Source organism: Botryllus schlosseri, chromosome 9 (assembly GCF_051294905.1).
Source record: "Botryllus schlosseri isolate E-star chromosome 9, Bs_hap1, whole genome shotgun sequence".
Taxonomy (NCBI): Eukaryota; Metazoa; Chordata; class Ascidiacea; order Stolidobranchia; family Styelidae; genus Botryllus; species Botryllus schlosseri.
In genome coordinates, this window is record NC_137244.1 from 17,251,969 (window position 1) to 17,277,948 (window position 25,980).

Consider the following 25,980-nt stretch of genomic DNA (forward strand, 5'->3'; position numbering starts at 1 on the left):
AGCAGTTATAATTCCTATGCAAGTTGAAGTAGCGGTTTTCATGATGTTCCAAAACTACTTCAGCTAGGAGAAAATAGATGCAAGGTCCAACAAATACTGGAATAGCTATAGGTTAAAAAGTAGATTTGGTTGAGGAATCGCATATTTTTAGCTGCCAATAGTTAATCGCAGTTGGCTGTTTTGGAAATCGCAAAATGCATCTTCGCGGCCGATGAAAAATGACTAATCAAAGTAAAGATAGTATTAGTGCAATTTTCCAAATAAAATCAGTTACTTTGATTCAGGGTCTCTTTCGCTCAGTTGTTATTGAAATTGTACTCATTTAGGTGATACAAACCTCAAAAGTACTCCATAATATACAAAATAGAAACTAGGAAAAGTCGTTTTTGTCGAAAAAATCGGTCAAGTAGAAGTGGAAGTAATCTAAAAACATACCTAATTGAGTAAGTAGTACAATTAGGCAAAACATACTTGAGTACTCCACAAACATGGAGGTACTTTGTACGTAATCACCTCTGACTACTTCCATACCGCCAAACTCCAGCGCAGCGACATATTATGCAGGCCTAGCACTGTTATTACGGGGCTTGACCAAGCCAAAACGAAAGCGCTTATGTTAAAACTCACATCTCCTCCTCCAAAGACAACGCCCGCCGCTCGGAGCTACCGAAACACCTTTGCTTCCGTGGCAACGGCAGCTTCCCGGCGGCAGAGTTGTTGTTATTATTGTGACTCGGGCTAGCGTAACTCTCGCCGTGCAGGACAGCATCGCCGCGACTACCAGTAGGCAGAGATTTGATCGCTACCGGCTTGTAACTGTCAGTGGATTTGCTGGAAGATTGATGTTTCGGCGTGTTGCATACGCTCTCGGCGTGGCCGTTATTGGGATCGTGCGTGGATGACGTCACGGCGGGTGTGTCGCGGGAGTTGCTCGCGACGCTGCCAGGCGCTGGGCGATTCGCGACAGGACTGGAAATTGAGAGACAGGCTTAATATGTCATGTAATGTCGGAATTGATGTCACGCGTCAGAGAATGACCGTGCGTTTTCATGCACCAGTTTAGGCATGAGCTTTATCAAGTTTTCGACTTGGCATAACCTCCATGTAACACGGATCTGGTAGGCCTACGCAAGCTTCAACATTAGTTCAGTCGTAGTATAGGGCACTGTTGGGATAACTTGAGTCAATTTTTTCGTATGACTCGACTTGACTCGAGTCACTTTGCAAAAATGACTAGACTTGACTCGGCACTTCAGAAATGTGGGAGTAAAATTTTCGAGTCAATTTCAAGTCATTAAGTAAACGGTGTCGATTAAATCACCCTATCTTATGTATGTTCGGGTTGTTTGCGATACGCCGGTGTCACTTGTGAGAGAAACCAGTCATTCAATGATCGTACGTTTCACTGATTCTCCATTGCTACATCACAAATAAGTTGCCGCAAACGAAACGATCACAGCTTATGTTGTATAGGTAGTAGCAGTAGATTTATCTACTAATAGCAGTAGCGCATGGTCATTAATGAAGTACTACTTTTTCGGGGTGGGCTACCCAATTAGGTTTTGCCAATATACGTGGTTTTGCTTTCAGAATACTTCCACCTCTTGAGGTTGCTCGTCAAAGCTACGGTTATTACACCATTTACCACGGTATTATGTAAAGTAGAAAGGAATGTTGGGATAGGTTTCGATCACGTTTGTGAGTGAAATCGTCGTACCAAATGGGCGGAATAGACCCTTTATCGCAACGATTTGCACTGCCATAAGTCATTTTGCGTTAGTCGCAAAGATGCATCGTATAATTTCTTAGGTAGCCACCGCGTATGTATAATAGAATAAAATAGATAAATAATCAGAATTTTAGAGCGTTACATCTACTTCTACTCGAGTAAGTCTAGCTACTTTGACCTTTGACTTCGGACTACTTTGATGTCCTCTGGATATACATACTGTGTATATGCAGTGCGCTTAAATGGTTAGGTATTTCGTCGAAAACAACACGGCCATAGGTATATTCAACGTAACTGCAGAGTAACCCGATGCCGTAACGAAAACAATACCGGAAACTACGTAGTCGCACCTTTTCTCTGGCCGTTCGTCGCGCCTACCAGAGTCCTGATCCGCGATTTCGTTTTGCATTTTCAACGGGCGAATCGCGGCGTCCAACCTTACGTCCGTCTTCGCGTGTTCTGGCTTACCCGCCCCAAACAAGCCGTGACGGCGCTGCGCGAAGAAATTACGTCACAATCACGCTAAATTACAAGCACAGGTAGGCCTATATATGAACACTGAACAGAGGTTCGAGATTTGCCGTGAGCAATACTGGTATCCACCTATTCTCTTAGCCTAGCCTCATTTTGCTGATACCGGTACATCTGCTTTGGTACAGTTACGATCAGTCGTCGCCAGTCGGGTTCAAGTTGGTTCTATCACAAAAGTGAAATTTTCAGCTGGCTCTGTTACAAAAAGTGATTGCCAGTAACCAGTAATGCTAACCGGTTCGGTGATCTCATAACATGTCGCGAGACGGTTTGTAAAACAGCTGCAAACCAGTAGAAGCCGACCGCTGCTCACGACAATTGCTTGTGAATCCCTTACCCGATGGATCGGCTCGTTTTCGGACATGAGCGACGCCCGGTCTGACTCGTCGCCGTTAGTAAGCAGTGTACCGGAGATGGCGCGCTTCAATTCCGGACCGTAGTCTTGTACCATGCGTATGCCAGCCTGCGTAATAATATTATTCACTGAGTGCGTACGGTTGAGTGTAACGAAACGGGTTAGAGTTTGAGCGTGCTTGGCCCTGTCACGTAGTGTATAGTTTTATACAGAGGTAGTAACGAAGTACATCTACATTTCGGAGTACTCTAGTTCTAGTACAGTGGTTCTCAACCGTTTTAACCTAGCGGACCGGCAAAATTTCAAAATCCATAATTCGCCACAAATTTAATTACGACGACTTGAATGTAATATTGGAAACTCCATTTACCGATGACTTTTTGATACTACATATTTATACGTCGTTCCATTGAAGTTACTGTTGAATAGTATAATCATATTGAAATGAACCCGAATATTTTCGGCTGACACTCGTCAGTGGTAATCGTCAGTGAAGTTCTGTACCTCCAAGAAGCTCTTGAAGTTACTGTAAGTGTAAGGCGAAGTTCGCGATGTCTTGTTAAAGACCACCAACTTGATTGTGATTGTTCGGTATCCTTTGAAAGAACTCGATCGCGGACCCCCTTTGTGCGCGCGTACCCCAAATATTTGAGAAGCCGCTGACTGGAAAGTCATATCAAGCTGCACTAAATTTACGTTATTACATGCCTGAAATAAGCTAACTAATGACTAGACAAGGTAGACCTGACGTCATTCTCAAAGTATCATCTGTTTATGTGCTTTCATGATGACGACCCTAAGGGCTCCGTGGACCCCATTTCAAGAACCCCTGCTGTAGGCTCTATTATAATGCCCAGAGTTGCTCAATTGACGTTTGTTTAAAATTCTCCAAGTGACCTATACGGCGATTATCTGCGAAAATGATGCGACCCATCAGGACTTTTTAGATCTTCGTTTTCAACATCTACATGAAGTAGATTTTAGATGATTTGGAAATTTTGGTTGATTCATGGTGTTAGGTATTGCTATATGTACTGCGTTCCTGCGTACTACATTTGAGCTTATTCTAATTTGTCAAGCATCATTTGGTTTAATATGTTGTGTTTGATTTGTACCGCTGTATAATTCTGAGGTATGATCTGTTTTCTTGTGTCATATTTTGGGTGTGAATATACACACTCTTTTCTGTAAGATTGCAGGTTCTGTATACCTGCAGTGTATACGCGTTTGTGTTGTTCCCCTGAGCGTTCGTTTTCGCCTCCAGCGCCTCCTTTTCCTTGCGCTTTCTGAACTTCCGAAAATAGTCCTGTATCAGATGCGTGGCGTAAAACTTCCCGACCGTGATGTCGTCGTCTGTTACAAAAACCGGAGCCGGGCGTGAGCATAGTTTAGGGCGCTTTTAAACCGCGCTACATACTTCCACCGGCAGGCACGACCTGATCCAGCAGCGTGTCGCTGGTGCGCTTCCACATTTTCTTAATCACGGCCCGCAGTTCGTCGTTGGCTTGGTCGATGTTACCTTAGGAGAACGGCGACCGGTTAGCGAAATCGGAAACGTACGCGCTGCGATACGGAGTGATACGATACGCAAAGGAAATGGCACGGTCGCGCGCATCCTGTGCAGTGTGCATTCACACGAGACGTACCTCTAGTCAATAATCGGTGTTCCTTACCGAGGGCTGGGCACAATGATTAAGTGCTAGAATGCGAAGCGAGTATTACTTGTCAGGATTTGAGTTTTCGAGTGCTGAAATTACACGCCCCGTTCTACCAGGAGTTGATTGATCAATGTGAATTATAGGTTCGATATGTTGTGACAAACGTGGAAGCGATGAAACCTCGATTGATCGTATCAGAGCATCCGACACACGAACAACAACAGCTGAGTATGCGACACTTTACTCTATAACCCCCAAACTAACCTTTATCCCAACCCTAAACCCGAAATTAACGCTTACTCAAACCCTGACCGAGTCCGACCCTCACACAAACTTTAACCGACATTCTCGACTGTCGCATGCTCATATGTCTACGGCCATCCGAAACATGTAGTGGAAAGCTCTGCATGTGGAACGACATATCTGTGAAGTAGCGATCAACCAACAGCATTGTTGCAAAGTGTAATGACTAGGGCAGTCAAATCCGCGGAAAGTTGCATTTATTTTTCACAAAGTCGCACTAAAAAGTTGCATTTATGGAGAAGTTCCTTGGTATTATTAGGGCATGAGATACTCGAATCGATCTATATGCAAGACGCTGTAGCAAAACACAGTGTTGGCGCCTTCAACAAAATCAATAGCCTGAAAAAATTGACTTAGGGAAAATAGAATTTTCGACGGTCTTGCCCTAGTAATGACATAGAAATGGCCGACGGCCGTACAAATCATCTTTATGTGGAGTAGAACTGTCTTCATTTTATTTGCGGCCGCCTGAAAGGTACGAATTTGAACTTTCCAGATCATCCACACTCCTATGACGTCATAATGAGTGACACGTGAATACCAGACTTGACTCGAGGCATGATGCTCGATTCAGTATTTCATTAAGTACTCAATTTTGCTCAGCGCTATATGAAACCTCCTTACCTTGTGTTTTGATTTTGAGTGACGTGCGTACCAACGCGAACAGCGTGGCGTTAAACATCACAGTGCCGTCGTGATTCAAGGGCATGTTCATCGTGACCAGCTTTCTACAGGCAGTGCGCTGGGGACAGACCCGGCCGAAGCCCAGAGGCGGGTTAATGCTTCGCAGTAGGTTGACGACTTCCATGTGCTTCAAACGGCCACTGTTGAATGACAAGTGTGAAAAGAACAACGTCGGTGTATACGTGGTGCGTAAAAGCAAGCGATTTGAAGTTTGATTCCGCTTTGTTTTGACATCATTAGTGAGTTACTTCGCCACAGATAAACCATAACGCAGTGGCGGCCCGCCCCATAGGGCAATATGACAATATCAACCACACTTTCTTTTTTTATAAACGAAGAGCGAGGAGCATGTATTAAAATTAGATTTTCTCTCGTATACTGGTTCAACCTTCCAAGATAGGCCAAGAGTATTTGATTACATATAGTTTCAAGAGGAAGTTCGTGTAGATTGTCAATTGATTGGTGGCAAATATTAAATATTTCAAAACGCTAATACAATCATGATGTTGCTATTGGCTACGACACCATCATATAGGCCCCATCGAACCACTCTTTTATTACGATTTCTTCGTTAAACACGCTCCAAGCCACGATGAACTGACGTTTCTGGTTGACACAATTTCCGTCGTTGGGGGCAGACGTGGACAACTAGATAACTGCGTTAATTAGAGCGAAATGCCTCTAATTTAATTCTATTCTAATTTGTAAAATGTTCCTTTACGCTAATTCTAATTATAATAGAATTTGTGAAATGTTTCCATTCTCTATTTTCAATTCAATTCTAATCTAATTTCTGGATTTCCTGAAAATGCTACGGGGAACTGTATAGTGCGAAACGAGCCAAGCTTGGTGTTCAGACATTTGCTATTCTCATGCTTACGAGAATGGAATCTGATTCGATATGATATGACCTCAATCCAGTGTCCACGTTTTCGCGAATCCAGTAATTCCAATTCTAATCATGTTGGGGAAGTTATTCTGACTTCCGAAACGGTTGAATCAGAAGTGAACTTGGTTCAATAACCAAACCACACGGGTCGGTACCGCATGTGTAGAATGGGCGTATTGATTTGATTTTTGCTGCTCTCAAGTAGCGTATTTACGATGCAAAATTTATCATCACAGATTAGGTGTCACACGGGCGTGAACATAGTTTCCCTTGACTGTGGCTGATAGACATCGATGGATTGGATGCATAGCGCCGTCACGTGGATTCCAAAATGATTCGCAATGGATGAATGTATGTATAGGTGGGGGGGGGGGGGTGCTTCTCGGCAAACTGAGGCGTTTTGCACCATGCCTGTTTATTCAAGGAACTATAAGTCCCCAGTGGACAATATAACGAAGTCTTACAGCTTTTCAATAGCGAACTAAACGAAAGTGGAATATTGTGACTGTGTGCAGATTGAACTAGATGAACCCTGTATCAATCGTAGCGATTGCATGATGTAACAAAATGCTCGAGCGTCTCTGGTTGATTACATGTGTCACACAGTCGAAATAGATGTAGGATAACAAAATCGCATTCTACCATTCGCAAATGGGATATGCAGCTCGCGGACGTTTAGAAATCCCTACACACCGATCAGCTACTCTTTTCAATATTTATTATGATATATATGTATTTATTATGTATTTCCATAGGGATTTGTGAAGTTGATTCGTTTTTACCCACCGGAATGGGTGTGAAAGCAAAATTCGGTACCAGAATGAGCCGTTTACCGGATTTGCACCTGCGCCATGGTGGATCTGGAAGTGCGCGTTTTTCAGTTACAGTGTATAAATAATAAGTAATCGGTACCTAGCAGACGGGTCATATTCCGACCACACCCTGGCAAATTCATCTAAATGGTGTAGTCCCAGAATGGACCAATCGCGTGTGAGGTAATCAAAGTTGTCCATGATGACAGCGACGAATAGATTGATAATCTGCAAAGGAAAGCGATGTCAAACGCAAATCACCAGCCTATGAACAACAAAGCCATACCAAGAAAGCGCACAGCATGTAAAACGATAAGAAATATGAATAAGCGAAATTGCTGCCGCAGGTGAACTTTGCCTCTTCCCCGGCTCCCGCGGCTTGCCAATCGGACCTGTCGTCGCATTCCTTGCCAGCTGCGCACGCCAGCATAACCTCCTGCCACGCTTCTCCGGTGGCGCATCTGTTGTTATGAGCGACGGTTCGCATAAATTGAGAAGTCTATTTCATGGTGAATATCGAGTGAGTAATCCGACAATGTGATATTAAAGTTGAACGATGAATATCCGCACAATTTCGAACCAAACTGTTGACAAAGTCCATTGAACAGATTATTCATATCAGAGGTAGCTAATGTAGTCAGCGTTGTTAAAAGTGATGCAAACCGATCTAAACAATACTTTGTACTGCACAGAAGCCAAAGGTTAAAACGTTGAAGTGAAAGTTGTCTGAAACCTGAGTAAGTATAGCGAAAGTATACAATACCAAATAGAGTACCCATGTAAACGTAGAAGTACTTTGCTAGGTACCCCTCTGATCAGTATGTACACTAGGGCTGTTCAAAAATAACTTTTTTCTCCCGATTCAAGCCGGTCACCTCTTAAATCGTCAGGTTGCAGTAGAAAACCTTGCTCACCAAATTTCACTCGATTCCAACCAGTAAAGGCCTCCGCAGATCCAATTAAAATTTTTAATTTATTATGGAAAATTTTTAAAATAAAATTCCAAATTTTTCTGCCAACCCCATGAAATTGTTAAGCTTTCTTCAAAGACGTTGCAAAACAAATTTGAGTCAATTCCGACCAGTAGAAGCGGAGTTATGTGAGTTTTTCGTTGATAAATCGCGGATTATCCACCAATCAAGGATAATCCGAGAAATATCATCGAAAAACTCACATAACTCCGCTTCTACTGGTCGGAATTGACTCAAATTTGTTTTGCAACGTCTTTGAAGAAAGCTCAACAATTTCATGGGGTTGGCAGAAAAATTTGGAAATTTTTATTTTTTATTTTCCATAATAAATTAAAAATTTTAATTGGATCTGCGGAGGCCTTTACTGGTTGGAATCGAGTGAAATTTGGTGAGCAAGGTTTTTTACTGCAACCTGACGATTTGAGAGGTGACCGGCTTGAATCGGGAGAAAAAAGTTATTTTTGAACAGCCCTAATGTACACTGTACGTTAACAAGCAGACGTGGTAAAGTAGGCGTACATGATGCTCAAGTACAAGAAGTAATGTAGAAAAATTATACTGGTTACTGGAGCAATTTTCAAGCGAAAATTACTTCTTGTGAAAGTACAAATTGCAAAGTCAGATGAATAAAATATTTAGTTTTAATAAGTGGATTGGGATTCGGAGCAGTAGCTTTCTGCTATTCAATCTCCGGAGAGAGTTTCATTTATTGCAAGATACATTATCGCAACTAACGCAAAATGAGCATATGGCGCGCGCAAATATGGCAGCAATTATCGAAATTATATTCAGTCAACGTGATGTAGGGACTACGTCTCTGATTTTTTGGACTCATGTGGATGATCCAGATCTGCATAAATAGCACTTTCCGCTTGAAAAAAATACGAAAGGACCCCGATTCAATTCACGAGAGTGCGATAACAATCCACAACCTGAAGAGCAGAAGCACCGAAACCATGAACGTCTGGAAATTGTTGTTGCGGTTGATTTGCTCGCCGTCGATGGGTTTGATTTTACCGAAGATCTGCATTCCGATGACCGCGTAAATGAAGAAGAGCAGCACGATGAGCAGGGCCACGTAGGGCAGGGCCTGAACAAATATGTCCATCAGAAATTTTGAAGGATAAAATTTAAAATATACACGGGATGATATTCCGGCGCGATAAACATTTACTGGGAAAGGAAACGTGCGTGAAAGATTAGCTGTCACATCGCATCGGTAAGAATATAATTGATGGCAAAATCGTGATCCACATATGTGTATTCTGTATCAGTTGCATGTATCTTATTTTGTATCCTTATTGATAAATGGTTCGCTTTACTTGTAGTTTCATTTATTTATTTCCATTGTAATGCGCCATTGATTGTAATGTGTGTACTTCTTCAGGTGCCGACTGTATAGTAAGGCCGCGCGCCTATAAACTAAGACATTTTACAAAGTAACTGCGTTCATTGTGTCCATTACTTTGATTAGTTCGCTGGTGAATAATAGATGAGCGCACCAGGCAAGCGGGATCTTCAATACCTAAATAACTGTACTCCGAGACACAAAGACTGCATGGCACTAATTTTTATTGCCAGATGGGCGCTTATTGAGTCGCAGACTACTCATGCCTAATTCATTTAGTACCGTGATCACACGCAATATAGACCTAGCTGACCACTCCGACGACTGTATAATACCTCTGCTTTGCCTACACTAAGACGGGGATCAATTCTAATCCGTAACGTCTGTTCTAAATGATCGATTTACTAAATCTCGCAATGTCCGTATTAAATAGCAGAATCAGTCAACATCGTTAATTAGTGGATGCATCTTCAAGATGACAGATAAAAGCGACACAAGTTGCATTGTTGCATGTCTATTATGGGTTGTACTTATTTCAAGTTACAAGGAAATATAGTGGCGCTTTGATTGGAATCAGGCTTGGATAACTTTGCAATCATTCAGTCCTCGACTCTCTTTGCTTGCAACCATAAATTGACGATGGGATTTGGCTCTATTCGCGTCAAGATCAACCAATTTGATGTATATTGTATAATATGAACTTAATACAGCCAAATACTCCAATTTTGATCACGTGCTATGAGGGCAGGCGAAATCGTTGGTGCAATCGGTTCAATTACTCCAAACGACTAGACCGAAATGCGACTCTTTTGCTGCTCCTACTTCTCTTCCGAGCACTGTACACGGTCATTGATATTTCAAATCACCAGAATGACTCGAATCGGCGGGGCTTTACAAACGAAACACTCACTTGGAATGACTTGATGAAAGTCCAGAGCAACGTTCTAATCCCTTCTCCGCGACTCAGCAACTTGACGAGTCGAAGCACGCGGAACAGACGGAAGAAATTGATGCTGAAAGATTTTTCTCCCCCCTGCTGAGTTTTAGCACAGCGTTAAGACAAAACAAACGAGGGCTAAAGATCCACGGAAGTGCATGCAAAGCGAACGTGTCGAATTTACGGGCAGTACGCAGTAGTACGAGTGAGGCACGAAGTTAGATATGAACAGGGTCGTATACTTTGAACACGGTGAGAATTCTTAAATATGAAAAGCGGACTATACACGGAGCAAAATTGAATTGAAGTTGAATCGCGCGAGGCGCAATTTTGTTTTAGTTGACTGCCGCATCGCCCCCCCCCCCCAGTTTGAGAACCATTGCTTTGGAGGATCTGGAGTTTCATTTACGGAGCAGCATTGACTGGGAATGGGGTCAGGGTCAAACTAATCGCAAGTCACGCGATAGAATGGATGGTGACTGCCACCTACCGGTAGAGGTGGTCGCTGACTTCTACTTTTAACTGAGTCGAAAGTTGAGTCGTTGCTTATACTTCAGCATCAGCGATGCCTACCTTGACTCCATTTGGCAACACAAAGGTCACAGTGGGATAGTAATGATCACTGGTCAGCGTTGTGCGGATGCTGGTGGTGAATTTGGTGTGTGGTTAACTCCAAATCATGACTATTGCTCTATGTATAGTCCGAATATCATATTTGAGAATCCTCCCATCAACAGTCACAACATTGCATGCCATCAAACTATCCGTTGGGATTGCTAGCATTCTGGTTGTATTTTGTGATAAGACGATAAGGGTAGGGTTACCATACGTCCTCTTTTAAGAGGATTTGTCCTCTTTTTTGACTTTTTTGAAAGTGTCCTCGGAGGACGCCCTTTTGTCCTCTTTTTTGAGATTTTGTCCTCTTTTTTGAAAATTTAGGTCAGATTTAGAGCAAATTGCGACTGATATGCCGTAAATAAGCACAGAAGTGACGCTCTGGCGGGTATTTCGGAGTGAAAAACGGTGATTTTAGCTCTTTTAGCTCTTTTTTTTTTTTTTAGTCAACCGATCACAAAGTGGGAAAAATTCACCGGTTTTTGAGAATTCTTCTCCGGTTTTGCAAGTCTCAAATTTCTGAAAAAGTGTCCTCTTTTAAGATTTACAAAATATGGTAAGCCTAGATAAGGGGGGGGGGGGGGGGGGCACGAAAGTTTTCACTGTAATAAAGGGGGCGTGTCTAAAAAAATTGAGAAACACTGTAGTAGGGTGACGAGCTAGGTCAACATGTACCATAGAATCTCAACAGCGAGACGACAAATGCAGTATAAAGTAGGCCTACTTGAATGTTCAGATGCATGATTGATGGCAATTTCTTAATTCCAACAAGAAAATGGGTCAATTTTTTCAGCACCGGTGTTCGAGCAAAGCTGACTTCGTGACTTAAGCGAATGATGAACAGCTGTGCATAATTATAGTTGCTGGTATACAGATTGTGTGTGCCACATTGATCCCATGCCATCACTGCATCGCTGCAGTCGGATATTGTAACGACACCGCACTACATAATACAATCTACATTCATTCGGTTAGTTACATTCGTAGGATAGATCCATGCAATCTCATTCTATGCACCAAGTCAGCGCGCTACAAGCGGTCCAATTTAAGCATGGCACTATTGAAGAGTCAAGACGCATGCAGAAGGCAGCAGGTCGCATGCTCCACAAGTATGCAAGATTATGTGAATGCAGTAAAGTGTGCTAAGCATGAGGAGTGTATAAATTATGGATTAAGACTGCGAGTAAATTATCTGCATTAAATACATGTAGAATATATACTTGGGTCAGTTGTGCACACTGTGAGCTCGCAGAATTTTCGACCAAGTCACAAATGAAAACCAATGCTGTAATTACATTAAATACATGTTAAATGTACACTTTGGACAGTTGTGTACACTCACTACACTGTCAGCTCCTAAGATGTTCGATCAAGTCACAAACGAAAACGTAAATCAGTATATGCAAAAACTGCAACTGGGACCATTCAAAACATGTTTCACCTTTTATCTTGATTTTATACCTTACAACATTTGTATCTGTTGAGAGTCGACCGACACCCTGGGAGCGAACCGATTTAAGCGGCCGTTAAGAGCAATGCACCACAACGTATCTAGTTTATGCAGTTTAAGCATCGGCCTAATCTACATAATCATATTTAGAAGTGTAAAAGGTTGTACTAAATGACCTATATGCATCCAACCGCTTCGGTCGAGCGATGCCAAACACTTACGATGAAAGCAGCGACTACATCCACCAAACTTCCAAGCACGACGAACATGTCAAAGACATTCCACAAGTCGCGAACATAATTCTGAGAAAAGAAGAAAGAGAGATGGAAAAGATGACAGCTTACGGAAGCACAGATTCAAGACAGACGAAGGAAAGATATAGAGAAATGAAAGTTTAGGACGGCGGATACGCTGTACGTTAGATGTAGAATGTCATCGTGTACACTGGGCCACAACCCGACAACTCAAAACAAAATGTTGGAACTATAATTTGATGTGAAATTTGTTGCTGTCTTTTGGATGTTAGGCTGGTTATGCGTGGTTTTAGTGAAGTTTCTGAAATCCAAAGTACTGTTGAATCCACTCACAGAAAGTCATTGGTATACATCAATGTACTCTGTAGTGCAATTCCAGTAGTGTTTGTGTTCAGGAAAAGAGCGGCATCGTATGAATATACAGAACGACCAATTGTACCTACCCACGGTCGCACATTCATGGCTACGTTACAGACAGGCAGACATCAAAACCCGGAAGAATATTGAGTCAATATTCATTCCTTGGTTAGAGTTAAGCAACAGACGCTACGCATATAATCAGCAGAAGTCTTCTCTGCATCCGAAAGTGCGTTTACAGACACCGATACAGCCGAGCGGAACAGGCATACTCACGGAATGGAACTCGGAGAATACAATATCGACTACGCTGCCAAGGACTATGAGCGAGTCAAATACATTCCAAGGGTCTTGAAGGTAGACCTACATTATACGGATAGGAATGTAAACACTTGACCCTACACGCAAAATGAAAGTCGTGTAAACTATATCCTTCCATCCCACCACAGGTAAATAAAGACATCAGCACGGTGTAAATGAGCCTAATATACCATATCATGTTATGCATATCTATATACACATCAACAAATAAAGCCTTGTCTCCCTTTCTGAGCATTGTCGTATTCATATAATAAATGAATAAATGAACATATGCATTTAATGCCGCATCACAGTTGCCTTCGAATTTACCTTCAAGAGCTGAATGATAACCTTCTTGTTATAGGAATGGGATGCGCCAGAACACGCCGATGTAAATAGCCTTAGGGTTGCCATACGTCCGGAATTTCCCGGATATGTCCGGAATTTCACTGTAAAAACTGCGTCCGGGAGGAAATTCGAAAATATGCCTAAATGTCCGGAATTTTGAAGGCTTGAAGTAGGCTTAAAATATTTTCGTATATCAACATAAATAATATTATTTTTAAGCAGATGTATGCTATTTGAAATTTTCTTCGCGCTGTGCGCGATTTAACACAAGCATTTTGGTATTAATATGGGGACCACGCACCACCTTCGCAAAAAATGCAATCAAAAATAAATAAAAATAACCATCCTTTACTGAAATAAGTGTAATTGCAGTCGCAATTATAAGATAACGGTATATTCCTAGAGTTGGTTAGGGCCGTTTGGATGCTTTAGTTTAGTCAAAGACAGTTGTTCGTTGTTCTAAACCTGGGGTCGTTTGCCTATTATTTTTGAGCTGGACCGATTAGAGATGGCCTAATTCAAAACCTATGTTGAACTCCACTCCTGTAGACAGTCGTTAGGCGAAGCTTTACTAGTGTGACGTCATATTGACCGACAATGTAATCATACATTATTGTAAAATCCACTAGTGGGCGCTAAAGAGTGTCCGGAATTTGATCCACCAAAATATGGTAACCGTAATAGCTGGAAGCAAGCAATGTGACCTTTCATTTCATAATTCGGGTGACATAATTACGTGCATATTTGTGGATTTGGTCCACTCTCCCGTGATAGCTAGCAGAGATGAGCGGATTTGAAATTTCTATGTCCTAATCCAATCCAAATCCGAACCTTCAAATCCAAATCCAAATCTCTACCTTTTTTAGATTCTAGTCCATGTCCAATCCTAATCCGATTCCAACTGGAAATTCAGAAAAAATACTAATTTATGCAATGGGGGGATTCGAAAATTTTCTTTCACAACCAACGATTCACTTGATTCAAGATAACTAAGTAACCATAATTACATTAATAACTGATCTGAATAAAGTTTGTCGCGATTCGCCACACGACATTTCAATCTCCCAGAAAATAGGTAAAGCCAATCCAAATCCTAATCCGTTCTGAAAAAAATGTCTAATCCAAATCCAATCCAAATCCGACAAAATTTCACAAATCCTGTTTTTTCAAAACCTAATCCTAATCCATGCTCATCTCTGATAGCTAGCTCATCGCGGTCCTGATTTCAAAATTACTTCGCCAATGTTGAACGGTAATGATATCATCAGTGAAAATCAATTAGTAATCAACATCGTTTGCCTTACCCTGAGCCGATACGCGATCAGTTTGAAGATCATCTCGGCCGTAAATAAAGCGGTGAAGATGTAGTTCATAATGTTGAAAACTTTCTCCATTTCATCAGATTGATTGTGGTGCTGAAAAAACAGGGAGATATAGTCACGTGGATATCAGCGCGACTCCACGCGGGAAGCGCGAAAATCAGAAGTGGATGATTCTCAAGAGAAGGTAGTGCTATTTGTGGTGCTTGATTGTATGTACATAGAGAAGAGTGCCGCTTTCAAAACAACGCAACTGAGCAGGCTGGTTAAAACGTGTTAATAGAAGAAAGTGATGTATAGAGACATCTAGATCTCTAGATATTTCTGATTATTTCTTCGTTATTCGCCAATCTAATCAGATATCATACTCTCCAATTCACGGTACGGCCGCTAATGATACAAATATAAGTACATTCAAATACTTAAGTTGCCATGTACATTGTACAAGGACGTTATTTTAGTGTGCCTCCTAATAAAATTGATGCAACCTACCCATTTTTATAGATAAGGCACAAAAATTACCTTCTGCGACTAAAGTAGTGTAAAAGAAACATTGGGGACAAGAGCGTGGATGAAAGCTATCAAATGTGAGCGAATTCGGATTGAATAATCCCGATTGGATAACGAATTTTAACGTAAACTTCCTGTGAAAATCCGAGTTCGTATCTAGCTAGTAGCTATGTGTTGAATATGTCCTAATCCAAGATTCTGATTCGATTTCTCAAAATATGCAAAACCAATTCATCTTGCCTACGTGCAGTCAGATAGAATTATTACCCTTACTGACCAGCTCTATAAGCGCTGTCCATATTGGTGTACCGGGCATTTACAGTCAGCACATTCCTTACCTGTAACGCTAAGCACACCGTGTTCAGTAAAATGAGCGCAAGCATGAAGAACTCAAAGTAGGTAGACGTTGTAACGGCCCACACCGTGTGCTGGCACCTATTCGTGGGTATGTATCTTTTCGTCGGCTTTGCCGTTAGAGCGTACTCCAGACATTGCCTCTGAAAGAAAACAGCGAAGGGTCAATTTGCATGACAGCGTATTGTGTCCTGTGAATGACCAACAACCACAACGTGTCCAATGAAGCGGGCGTGTAGTGCATTAGCCTTTTCCACAAAGATTGAATTGAAGAGGCCATTCGGTGTACAGTACTTCATAATTACACTATAACAATACTTCCATACTGTTTGTTTATTCGAAAACAGCTTTTCGAACGACTCTAATAAGTCAAAAGGTGAATTGATAATATAGGAAGTGGTTTGTTTTTGCGTCATAATTAGGGGATCCGCATATCAATTGCAATGGTTCGAGTACAGTTGTACCAGACGATTTTTCTAGTGCCGAAATCAGCTAACCCCGTAACAATTCCATGCAGCAGGAAGCGCAAGGACACGCATGTTCGTATCAATATCGAGCCTGTCAATTAATTGACTCGCAGCGTTGTCATAAAGGGCTGTAACATTCTGGTTATGGTTATAAAAACGAAATCATATTTGGTGTTCTGGAGCTGGCATTGTTTCATTGGCTGGGCCAAACAATATATCTTCATATGCCGTTGGTCTTCTGTACAAGCTACTTATTTCAGCTGTGTTACTATATGTGACGTCAAAATGATCGATATTAGACTCAAAGCTTTATAATAGAGTTGATTTGAAGATCGAATCGAAATCGAGTCAGTCAAGCACTCGATTTTACTATGGATTACTAACCTGCCAACCTACCGTAGGTTAGTGATCTATAATGTTTATCAGCAATAGCCGTAATAATAGTATATATAGAGTACTAGTAGAGAGTATAGTAACGATATAGTAACGGTACACAGGAGACAGTAACGTGCTCACTGCTCATATTCGCTCGCCTCGCCGAACTCTCATGAAGAAAACTCATCTCACCTGGTTTTTGTCCAGTTCGCAGTTCTGGTACTCTTGCTCGCCCTGCTCTTGAAAAGTGACGATCACGAAACCCACGAAAATATTCATCATAAAGAAGGCAATCACAATAATATAAATGATGTAAAACAGAGCCACCGCCGGCCTGGCGTCGTACTTCGGACCGCGGTCCTCTTCCCACGAGTCGATCGAGCTGTACAGCAGTCTGCGGAATACCATTGGGATAAATTAGTTCGAATCGTGCAAGATAGGAAGAGATCCGCTTCCTACCCGGGCCATCCTTCGAAGGTAGCCACTACGAACAGCGCCAGCATAGCGTTCCAAACGTTGTCGTAGTTGAAATCATTGTTGGTCCATTCACGTTCGACTACTTTCACGCTGTCGTCGTCTGCGCTTGAATACTGTTGGTATCGCCCCCTGAACAGGACCGTATGCCGAGTTTAAACTTAGGAACAGAGGTAGTCACCGTGATAATTCTTGGATTATCCAACGATCGAGGATAATCCGAGAATTATCAAAGAAAAACTCAAATAACCCCGCTTCTACAGGTTGGAATTGAGTCAAATTTGCTTTGCATCGTTTTTGAAAACAGCGCAACAATTTCATGGAGTTGACAGTAAATTTTAACATATTTTTTTTGCAGTTTTGGGTCAATTCAAAATTTTCAAACTGTACGAAATCCGTGAGTACTGGTTGGAATGAATTCAAATTACGTGTGCATTGTTTTTTAAGGCAACCTAACGAATTAATCACGTAGCCAACAAGATTCAGGAAAAAATGTTTTTTTTTGAACAGCCCATGGTCAGCAATGAATTAATTCTACCTCTTTTTGTGACATGATGAATAAATTTCACTCTCTCTCTCTTTCTCTTTCTTTCTCTTTCTCTCTCTCTCCTTTTCTCTCTCTCAATTGGACATTAGCATCCAAATCCAAATTGACTTTCAAATAAATTCTACATTCAAACCCGGTACGAACCAGGGCGTAATATTCGAATTCGGTCAGTCCTCAGGCGAAGTCCAGATCAAGATCAACCCGGATCCGAGATCCGTACGAAATTGATCACGTGACTGCCACGTGTGCGACACATTCCAACACGACGCGATATATAGTCCACAGTCAACTTACACGCACTCTTCTTCCGTCAGTTTCGACAGGTCGCTACACCTTGAAAATCGGCCCTTGAAAAGCTGCACTCCGATACACGCGAACATGAACTGCAGCAGCGTAGTGATGATCATAATGTTGCCGATGGTACCTGGGGAAATATATGGCATCAAATGAGTGAATACAAGTACGGATATCCAAAGGTGGTACTCAAGTAAAGGTAGCGGTATCGGCGTAGATTTCTAGTACTTTACAAGTAGAAATGCAGATTTCCAAACATCTCAAAACTACTTCAGGTGGAAGCAGAAAATGAATATATGAAAGTAGGCCTACTTAAGTGTCAAAAATTAGAAACGTAGATGGTGATCACTTTTGAAATCGCAGTTGCATTTTCGCTGGTAACGTAAAATTAATGTCACTACAAATTCGTGGAATTTCCGAAAATATACTCAGTTGCCGTGATACAAGGGCTATTTCACGCCGTCTTTATTACAGAAACATATCCCAAACATATTTCTACTTTAAAAAATCCGAAGTCTAAAGTAAGTAGTTTAATGGAAAAAACTGTTGAGTAGAAGTGGATATAGTCAAGAAAAGTCAACGGTGGAAGCTGGCAGAACTTAAATGAGCACTCCGAAAGAATACAAGTATTTCGTTGATGATCATATCTGCAGATATGCGGATGTTACTGTACAAGTGTACAGACGGGTAAGTTGATACGCCATACATGTCAAGCCAGTCAAGGTCGTCAGGGAATTTCAGAACAATTATCTCGCTGGAGTGGTTGCGTCGGTTATTTCGCAATCGGTGATATCATTTAATCGCCACGGATCTACCATGCCGAGTACCATACGTTGCGAGTTCGTCAATGCGTAATCACAATCACGCATGGCGTAATCACTAACAGCACTGCGATTTCAATTACGCGACGATGTTGGTAATCAACAGGCATAGACAATTATCACCGAAATATCAAGTCGTCGAAGGATGCATCATGATGTATTATGCTCGATGCTACAGTTGGTGGCAATGGTTGTACTATTCAGTTAACAAAACTGCCAGCACACATATCACGTGCGTCAAGTCAAGAAACTATGTGGCGCTGCATTGTGTAACGTAAAAATATAAGTTAATTCGGACTGGGTCACAACAGACACGCAGATGCGCACTACGCAGTCATCTTATGGAATGGGTTTCACAATTTTTTCCAAAGCGACTTGGTGTTGGCAGATGAGGTTTGGAATGACATTTAAAAGAATATGATTTGTTGCTCGATAAGGAGATTGGATGAAGACGTGACAGTAAACGCGTTGTGGCTTCGGATTGCGAAATATCGCACCAACTCATCACTGGTAATTGGCACTTTTCGACACGAATGTCAAACCATTATTTAGCGAGTATCATGTACTGCAATATGCGTACGGAACACCGAATCATAGTATGTATTTGAGATCACCGGCGCCACACGTTCATTTGGATTAAGCAGAATGAAGATTTGACTATATAGTCAGATTGCTTAGACATTAATTCTCGACGTGGTACGAATTCAATTATATTTTATTTCCTCTTTCATTTCGAATCTTTTGTCGCTACTGATATCATGAAATCAAGCTCCCGAACGCCCAGTATATGAATATGTCAAGACTGCGTGCATCTATTGTACCAAATGTACCAAATGTACCAAATGCCTTCTTCATTTTGTATCTATCATCGATATTAATATCATGAAATCATGCTCTCGAAAATAGAGTATGCAAATATGTCAAGAAACCCTGCAGACTTACTGATCGCCACAATGACGCACTGCACGACGTGTTTGAGACCTTTCGCGCGGTTTATGGCTCGCAACGGACGAAGCACGCGGAAGACACGGAGAATCTTGATGGCGGAGAGCGTGTCCGATCTAAACGCAATAAAAATCCTAAGACGCTTCGAATGGAATGTGCCCGGGAATATATGTACTATTGGACACTCTGATGTGATATCGAGAGTCATAAATCCTTTGTTAAGACAGTGAATAGATGTTCAAAATTCAACTCCTCCGGAAAATGGTCGGATATAATATGCAAGCGTTAGCCGTAATGTCTTCACAATCATGATAATGAAAACAGATTTTGTCGACGGTTGCCAGTGAATTCGACATTCGGTGAGTTCGGAAATAGAAATGTAAATGCTAGTAATAATATTAGTATGCAAGCGATGCATCAATAATATGTTACTAAATTCAGACGAGAATGTTTCGCTAAATGTAAGCGTAAATTGTGATATACGGCACTTGGTTAATTCGGCATGCATGTATTAATGTATTCGCCATTATAAATGTAATAAATATTATTATAATAAAAGAGATGTACCAATATTGTATATTGTATTAATAAATTCGAATATGTCTGTTTCACTCACTAAATGTGTGAGCGTGAAGTGTGATATACGGAGGTCAGAAAATAAATCCGATTTAATAACAAAGAAAAAGGCAGTCGTTCAAGATATTTTGGAAACAACTAACAACAAAAGAATTTTTGATCCCATAAAAAAAACTTGGCATCTGCAGTGCGACAAATATTTCAAGTTACAAAGGAGCATCATTGTATCGATGAAATCGCAACATATCTCTCGATTCTTGACATGCGCGCGATCGGAGAACCAATAAATTATAGCATAATTTCGTCAGACAAGTGATGAAATGTGATCGTCTCGAGGAAACCAGAATGCGAATTCGACTATAGTGGTTTCTCTTCTAGAATTTGTGTTGGAATTTGTGAATAATCAGCGTATGCGTGAGATAGCAATCGCACAAAATTCAAATCCTAAGCACTGTTTCGGCGGTGACATCAAAGGCATTTCACTAATATTAGTACATGAAATCGGAAAAAATCCCTCAAGCAGTGACCTGAGCAGCAAACTTACTTTCCCGAGTTGACAAGCTGGCTGAATATCGACACGAGAGACACCACGACCACCAGAAGATCCAGCAGGTTAAAATAGTTCCGACAAAACGAGCCCTTGTGCAGCACCACCCCGTACGCGACCACTTTCAGCACAATCTCGACCGAAAAGATCGCGGTGAAAACGTAATCCACGTATCTGCGAAAGTAATAATCCACTCGTGAAACGATGACTTGTGCGGGAGCGCAGTACCGCACGTTAAAATTTGGTTGCGCTGGGACGACGGGTCCACGGGATCTTCGCAAGCCAGCGCTATGCTGCTGAGTATGATGCACGCGAGTGTGCCGTTGTTGAATATGTTGTTGTTGACGATTTTGTGGCATAGGATGCGGAATCTGTAGGAAGATAACGGTTACCAGCTGGATATACTGTATACAGAGTTGGTTAGTAACGAATAAGGTTGCATTTAAAACAATCGGCGTTTTAAAACAATTTATTTAAAACATGTTTTAAACAGTGTTTTAAACAAAGGCCTTTGAAAAAAATTGAGTTTTTTTAAGTTGTAAAATTATGCCATAATTGTGTAAATACTTTAAAAAACATGTTGTATGAGCCTACGGACAATTACATCCCGATATAGCCGACGTATATTCCGATATAGGATGGTTGGAACCCTCAAAATAGTCGGTTCAACATTTATAGTGCAGATATTTCGTCAAATGAGCTATTATTTACCCTACATTTTCAATTGTCAATGTCAATCCATTATGACATCACAATTGAATATTCGTGACGACATGGCTTAAAAAATGTTGTAAATTAGGGCCTTGTTTAAACATGTTTGTTTTAAATTGATTTTTGTTTTATATGCAACCCTAGTAACGAAGTACTTCTACTTTTCGAAGTACTGAGGTGGGTATTGCCCACCGGCACCACTTACTCAAGTTGTTATGTTTTCACTTCCACTTCCGGTTGGATCGCTACTTCTATTTTTGCATGAATAGATCTGTACGACATTACTCGACTTTATGAGACTACATGAACAAGACACGAGAGGCATGTTGAATCGTACACCGCGCTACATCACAATTTCAAAACGCCCCGACGACAGTCACTTGCCTGTTATGTCTCGTAAACACAAAGAAAGAGGTGGCCGCAGGCATGGGTACTTCTTCCAATTTCAGCGCGCTTTTGGACAAGCGCCTCGGCCTGGGCCCAACAGGTATCTCCGGCGGGCTGTCGGCGTCGCTCCACTCCGGCAAGTGCTTATCCGAGTTCGTATCGGAAGCCTCCGTGATTTCTATCCTGCGTGGTAAGGTCAAAAGTCTCACATCGAGGACACTTGTACATCGCCACTTACAATCCAGTCATATCATTCAAGATATTATGTAAAGTATGTGGCTGCGCGAAAACTTGATAATTCGTTGCTGACTATGTCAATTACCCGCAAGAGTCTAGCAATGTCACTGTGGAAAAGCGGTTCACCATAAGCATGCGATTCTCTGTTTGATTAGTTTGGTGGCTTCCTTATGCGACCAACGCAATTCAGCAGCGCGACCACACAGTCACGAATGTAAGTAGCACGCGACTATAAGATCTAAACTGACGTAACAGAATCGTATCGCTGAATTGTGAGTGTATATGGAGAAGGGATAGTACTTTACGTCATTATCATTCCGATGGTTTTAAATCGGATTTAATGGAAGTCTGGGCCGTCTGCACTCATAGCTAGTCATTCGTATTCAATTCGGAGTGTATTGGCTAAATAAAACTTCAAAACATCTAGCTGCTACGCGTAATCTGTTCGCAGGAACACTGTAAATACATTGCTACAAATAGAAGTATTTGCTAGATTTCCGCCTTAGCGTATAATGATTCAAGTCCTGCTATCCGCACTTTCTTGCACCAATATTTGCTGTCACGCCTTGAGAGAGAGTTAAAGACACCAATGCCTTTGGAGATATATCTCGGGGTTTACAGTGGTTCTGGGGGTGGTGCATAAAAACGGAAGCCACCTCACGGCTGTCATATATCTTCACCGGAATTGGCGTGTTTGACTCGTTTTCACCCATTTAAATGGGCGTGGAAGCAAGACTTAGCACCAGAGACTTCGGTTTACCTGATACGATCGAAATCGGCGAAATACACGTTTTCATAGGTTTTGGTCATAAAAAGAAATCAATAAAGGTTCTCTAATACAAGACTAGAGGTTTCGAGTTCCAGTCCAATGTCTCTACCGGCATGGTAGCATATTCGCGTTACAAAATTCGGATTCGCAGTTCAAAGCGTCAAAGTTTGAACACTGAAACGCATTGGTGATCGTGATCGAATCGTGACGGCAAATTCTTCAACGAAATAATAGGTCCCGAAAAGAGCTGTGTTCTGTGCAAATTCTCGTGGCCGGGTACCTGATCGCGACTAATCACGAAATTGTTCAAACCTGATCGCTGTGTCTTCGTGAAAAGATCCCTCCTCGTCCACTCGACTCAACGCGTTCCTTTCAACGGGATCCGGAACGTCTTGGCTCGTCTGCTCCTTCTTTTTAAAAAGATTTCTGAAAGGAACCACGCGTCAGCAGCTGAAGACCGAATAAGCGCGGGGATAGACAGCGAGACTAAATTCAGAAATGTCGCTACGGCTCCGAAACCAGAGGGGAACAGAAATTAATAATTACGTAGTCCAACTTTTTGGAGTACTCAAGTAAGTTTTGGCGATTTGTACCTATTACTCGTGTGGTTATGTTCTTAGACTACTTCTACGTCAACTTCAACAGCTGCTTTTAACACTTTCGGTTTTAAAACGTCGAAAGTATAGCCATAGCAAAACTTCGCGCATCACCTTTATCGGTGGAATTGTCATAAGAAGTGATAAGAACCGTGACAGACAGACCCTGTATCACAATAAGTAAATATACTTTAAGTGTATGCGTCTATTTGTAGTGCTATTAGTAATTTTGCGTTAGTCGCTAAGATCCATCTTGAAATTTTGAAAGCAGCCGCATCCCACATCCGATCAACAGCTAAGAGCATGTGACACCTCAAACAAATCTACTTTATAAACCTACTTGGTACGAGTATTATTCAGAGTTTTATTCTTCCAATTGTAGTAGTAGAGATTTGTTGCTTTGAACTACGTTAACTAGTTGAAATCAACTAAGCAGATCCAATTCCGAAGCAACTCATTAATTTCTATTTTATCGGAATCTGGTCGGTTTTCCACAGGAACATCAGTACTACTGTTATCATACGGCAACATGTGTTTTATGTGCTTTTAATGCGCAACCAGAACTAGAACTACTTAATTTTAAAAATGCGCAACTAAAACTAGACTACTCAATTAAAAGAAAATCCGCAACTAGAACTAGAACTACTAAAAACAATAGTTAGCTGACTAACAACTATAGCTAGATTGGTGGATTGTACAGGTATGCTCGGAACTTACCGTATTTTCGTGAGTCTCGCGGTTTTCTTTCGCTTCTTCTCCTCCTCCTTCTCCTTCTGAGCGGCGCCCAAGCTTTCCGCGTCCGCCAGGTTGTCGACCGCGATGGCCAAGAAGACGTTGAGCAGAATGTAATTTCCGCCCACGAACAATATGATGAAGTAGATGCAGGTCACGAAGCCGACGCTTTTCGCGCCGCCGTACGCCGCGATGCCGTTGTACATCACCACGTTCCAGTCCTCGCCGGTCAGGATCTGGAGGCAACAGGCGTCAACTGGGATACACTACCATATTCGAACTAGTAGCTACGATTATACGCACAAAAGCGTGAACTGGAAATTGGGGATGTTCCTTTCGTTTTTATGCACTCCAAATAGATTAGCGGGAAATATACAGGTGTGGTAACCAGTGGTCAGTAATGGAATACTTTTAGTTTTTCGGGGTACTCAAGTAGGTATTGCCTACTTCCGCTACCGACTAAGGTAGTTATGTTTAAGATTAGTTCCACTTCTACTTAACAGATTTTTTAGTCAAAACAACCTCACAGCAATTGGAGAAAATTGGCCTTTTATCACAGTAACTGAACAAATGTTCGAAAATTGGACCCATTTGTGGAATCACTATTTGTTATTGGTCGCGAAGACGCACTTTGGGATCTCAAAAGTAATCAACTTCGATTAACTGCTAAATTTATGCGACTACATACTTCACTAATCTTCAGACCTATATTTTGTGGTTCAACTCGAGGTAGTTTTGGCATAGAAATTGCTACTTCTACTTTTACTTGAGTAGCAACGCTGACTACATGGACCTACTCTGGTGTTAAGCAATTTTCCACCATGTCCATAGCGTATGATGCAAATCAGGCCATCGGTACTTTCTTGCAACCTTATATTGCACCACCCCGGGATATATCTCCACTCGGATTGGTGATTTTGAAACGTTTCCATCCCTTGGAATGGGTGTGAAAGTAGATGTTTGTACCGAAAGGTGTCGCTAACATCAGTTGCATGTTATAAGCTATGGTAGCGATACTCAATTGACGGACCTTTGAAGTACTGTATCCGGACCCTTATCGGCTATAGTATCCATAAGCGGAATATTAGGATATGGCAGACAGGCGGGAGAGTTGACCTTTTTTAATCACTACCACCAGTATAACCAACCATAAAATTGTGGCGAGGTAGCGCATAGTGGTATAATCCACATGTGCAACACCAATGGGTTGTGGATTCGAGTCCGACCGAGGTAGACTCCAGAATTCCTACCCTAGTGTTAGAGGTTTATCCATACGCCTCCTTGTCATCTCATCCGCGTATCCGGTGTCTTACAAAAAGCCTAGAAGTGGGCCGCGCCATAAGTCGGTAGCTACGGGATCAAAATAAGGAATATAGGCCTGGTGTAAATGACCATTGTCACACCATGAATACCACAAAATAACAACAACCGACAAAAATAGGTCGGTGAGATTTCTAGAGTATGGACCTATGGTGCAGATGGGCGACATACACGATTTCCATTTAGTGTGGCACATACGCGTTGGATTGGATAATTCGGTACACTGTTCGTCAGTCGACACCTCGCCGCAGTTAGAATTGAACTTTACACTTAACTAGAACCACAGAATTTAGTCTGGCGTAAATCGGATCGCCATTATTTCAGCATGACTGGGAAGCTTAAATCTGGAACTGAACATTACAAAACAGAACTATCGAGTCGGGGGATTCAAATGCAAACACAGATCTTGAACTCGAAGAAATTCATTACTGGCGTTCAATCATCGGTATACCAGCAGC

At 41.7% G+C, this 25,980-nt stretch overlaps 1 protein-coding gene and 1 long non-coding RNA gene across 10 annotated transcripts in view; one reads left to right on the forward strand and one right to left on the reverse strand.

Annotated features, from left to right (window-relative positions):
- Nucleotides 1–25,980, reverse strand: part of LOC145446766 (voltage-dependent L-type calcium channel subunit alpha-1D-like) — a 100,021-nt gene that overhangs the window by 11,344 nt on the left and 62,697 nt on the right. For 3 of the 9 annotated variants that reach the window (XM_080325126.1, XM_080325122.1, XM_080325129.1), the window contains exons 16-37: nt 24,188–24,438; nt 23,187–23,300; nt 21,866–22,051; nt 21,004–21,141; nt 20,768–20,944; nt 19,645–19,763; nt 17,882–18,011; nt 17,026–17,172; nt 16,759–16,960; nt 15,709–15,867; nt 14,846–14,956; nt 13,170–13,256; nt 10,191–10,316; nt 8,865–9,022; nt 7,248–7,422; nt 7,062–7,189; nt 5,201–5,400; nt 4,033–4,134; nt 3,826–3,968; nt 2,598–2,723; nt 2,080–2,222; nt 628–969 (exon numbers count right to left, since the gene is read on the reverse strand). In XM_080325126.1, the coding sequence (XP_080181252.1) occupies nt 628–969; nt 2,080–2,222; nt 2,598–2,723; nt 3,826–3,968; nt 4,033–4,134; nt 5,201–5,400; nt 7,062–7,189; nt 7,248–7,422; nt 8,865–9,022; nt 10,191–10,316; nt 13,170–13,256; nt 14,846–14,956; nt 15,709–15,867; nt 16,759–16,960; nt 17,026–17,172; nt 17,882–18,011; nt 19,645–19,763; nt 20,768–20,944; nt 21,004–21,141; nt 21,866–22,051; nt 23,187–23,300; nt 24,188–24,438 (3,464 nt within the window). Of the gene's footprint in view, nt 1–627; nt 970–2,079; nt 2,223–2,597; nt 2,724–3,825; nt 3,969–4,032; nt 4,135–5,200; nt 5,401–7,061; nt 7,190–7,247; nt 7,423–8,864; nt 9,023–10,190; nt 10,317–12,503; nt 12,585–13,169; nt 13,257–14,845; nt 14,957–15,708; nt 15,868–16,758; nt 16,961–17,025; nt 17,173–17,881; nt 18,012–19,644; nt 19,764–20,767; nt 20,945–21,003; nt 21,142–21,865; nt 22,052–23,186; nt 23,301–24,187; nt 24,439–25,980 lie in introns of all 9 variants that reach the window. The other 6 variants (XM_080325125.1, XM_080325124.1, XM_080325123.1 and 3 more) reach the window with 6 other exon arrangements.
- Nucleotides 7,422–8,864, forward strand: LOC145446770 (uncharacterized). The gene is made up of 2 exons (XR_013917345.1): nt 7,422–7,796; nt 8,429–8,864. It is a non-coding gene; the product is annotated as an uncharacterized LOC145446770 (long non-coding RNA).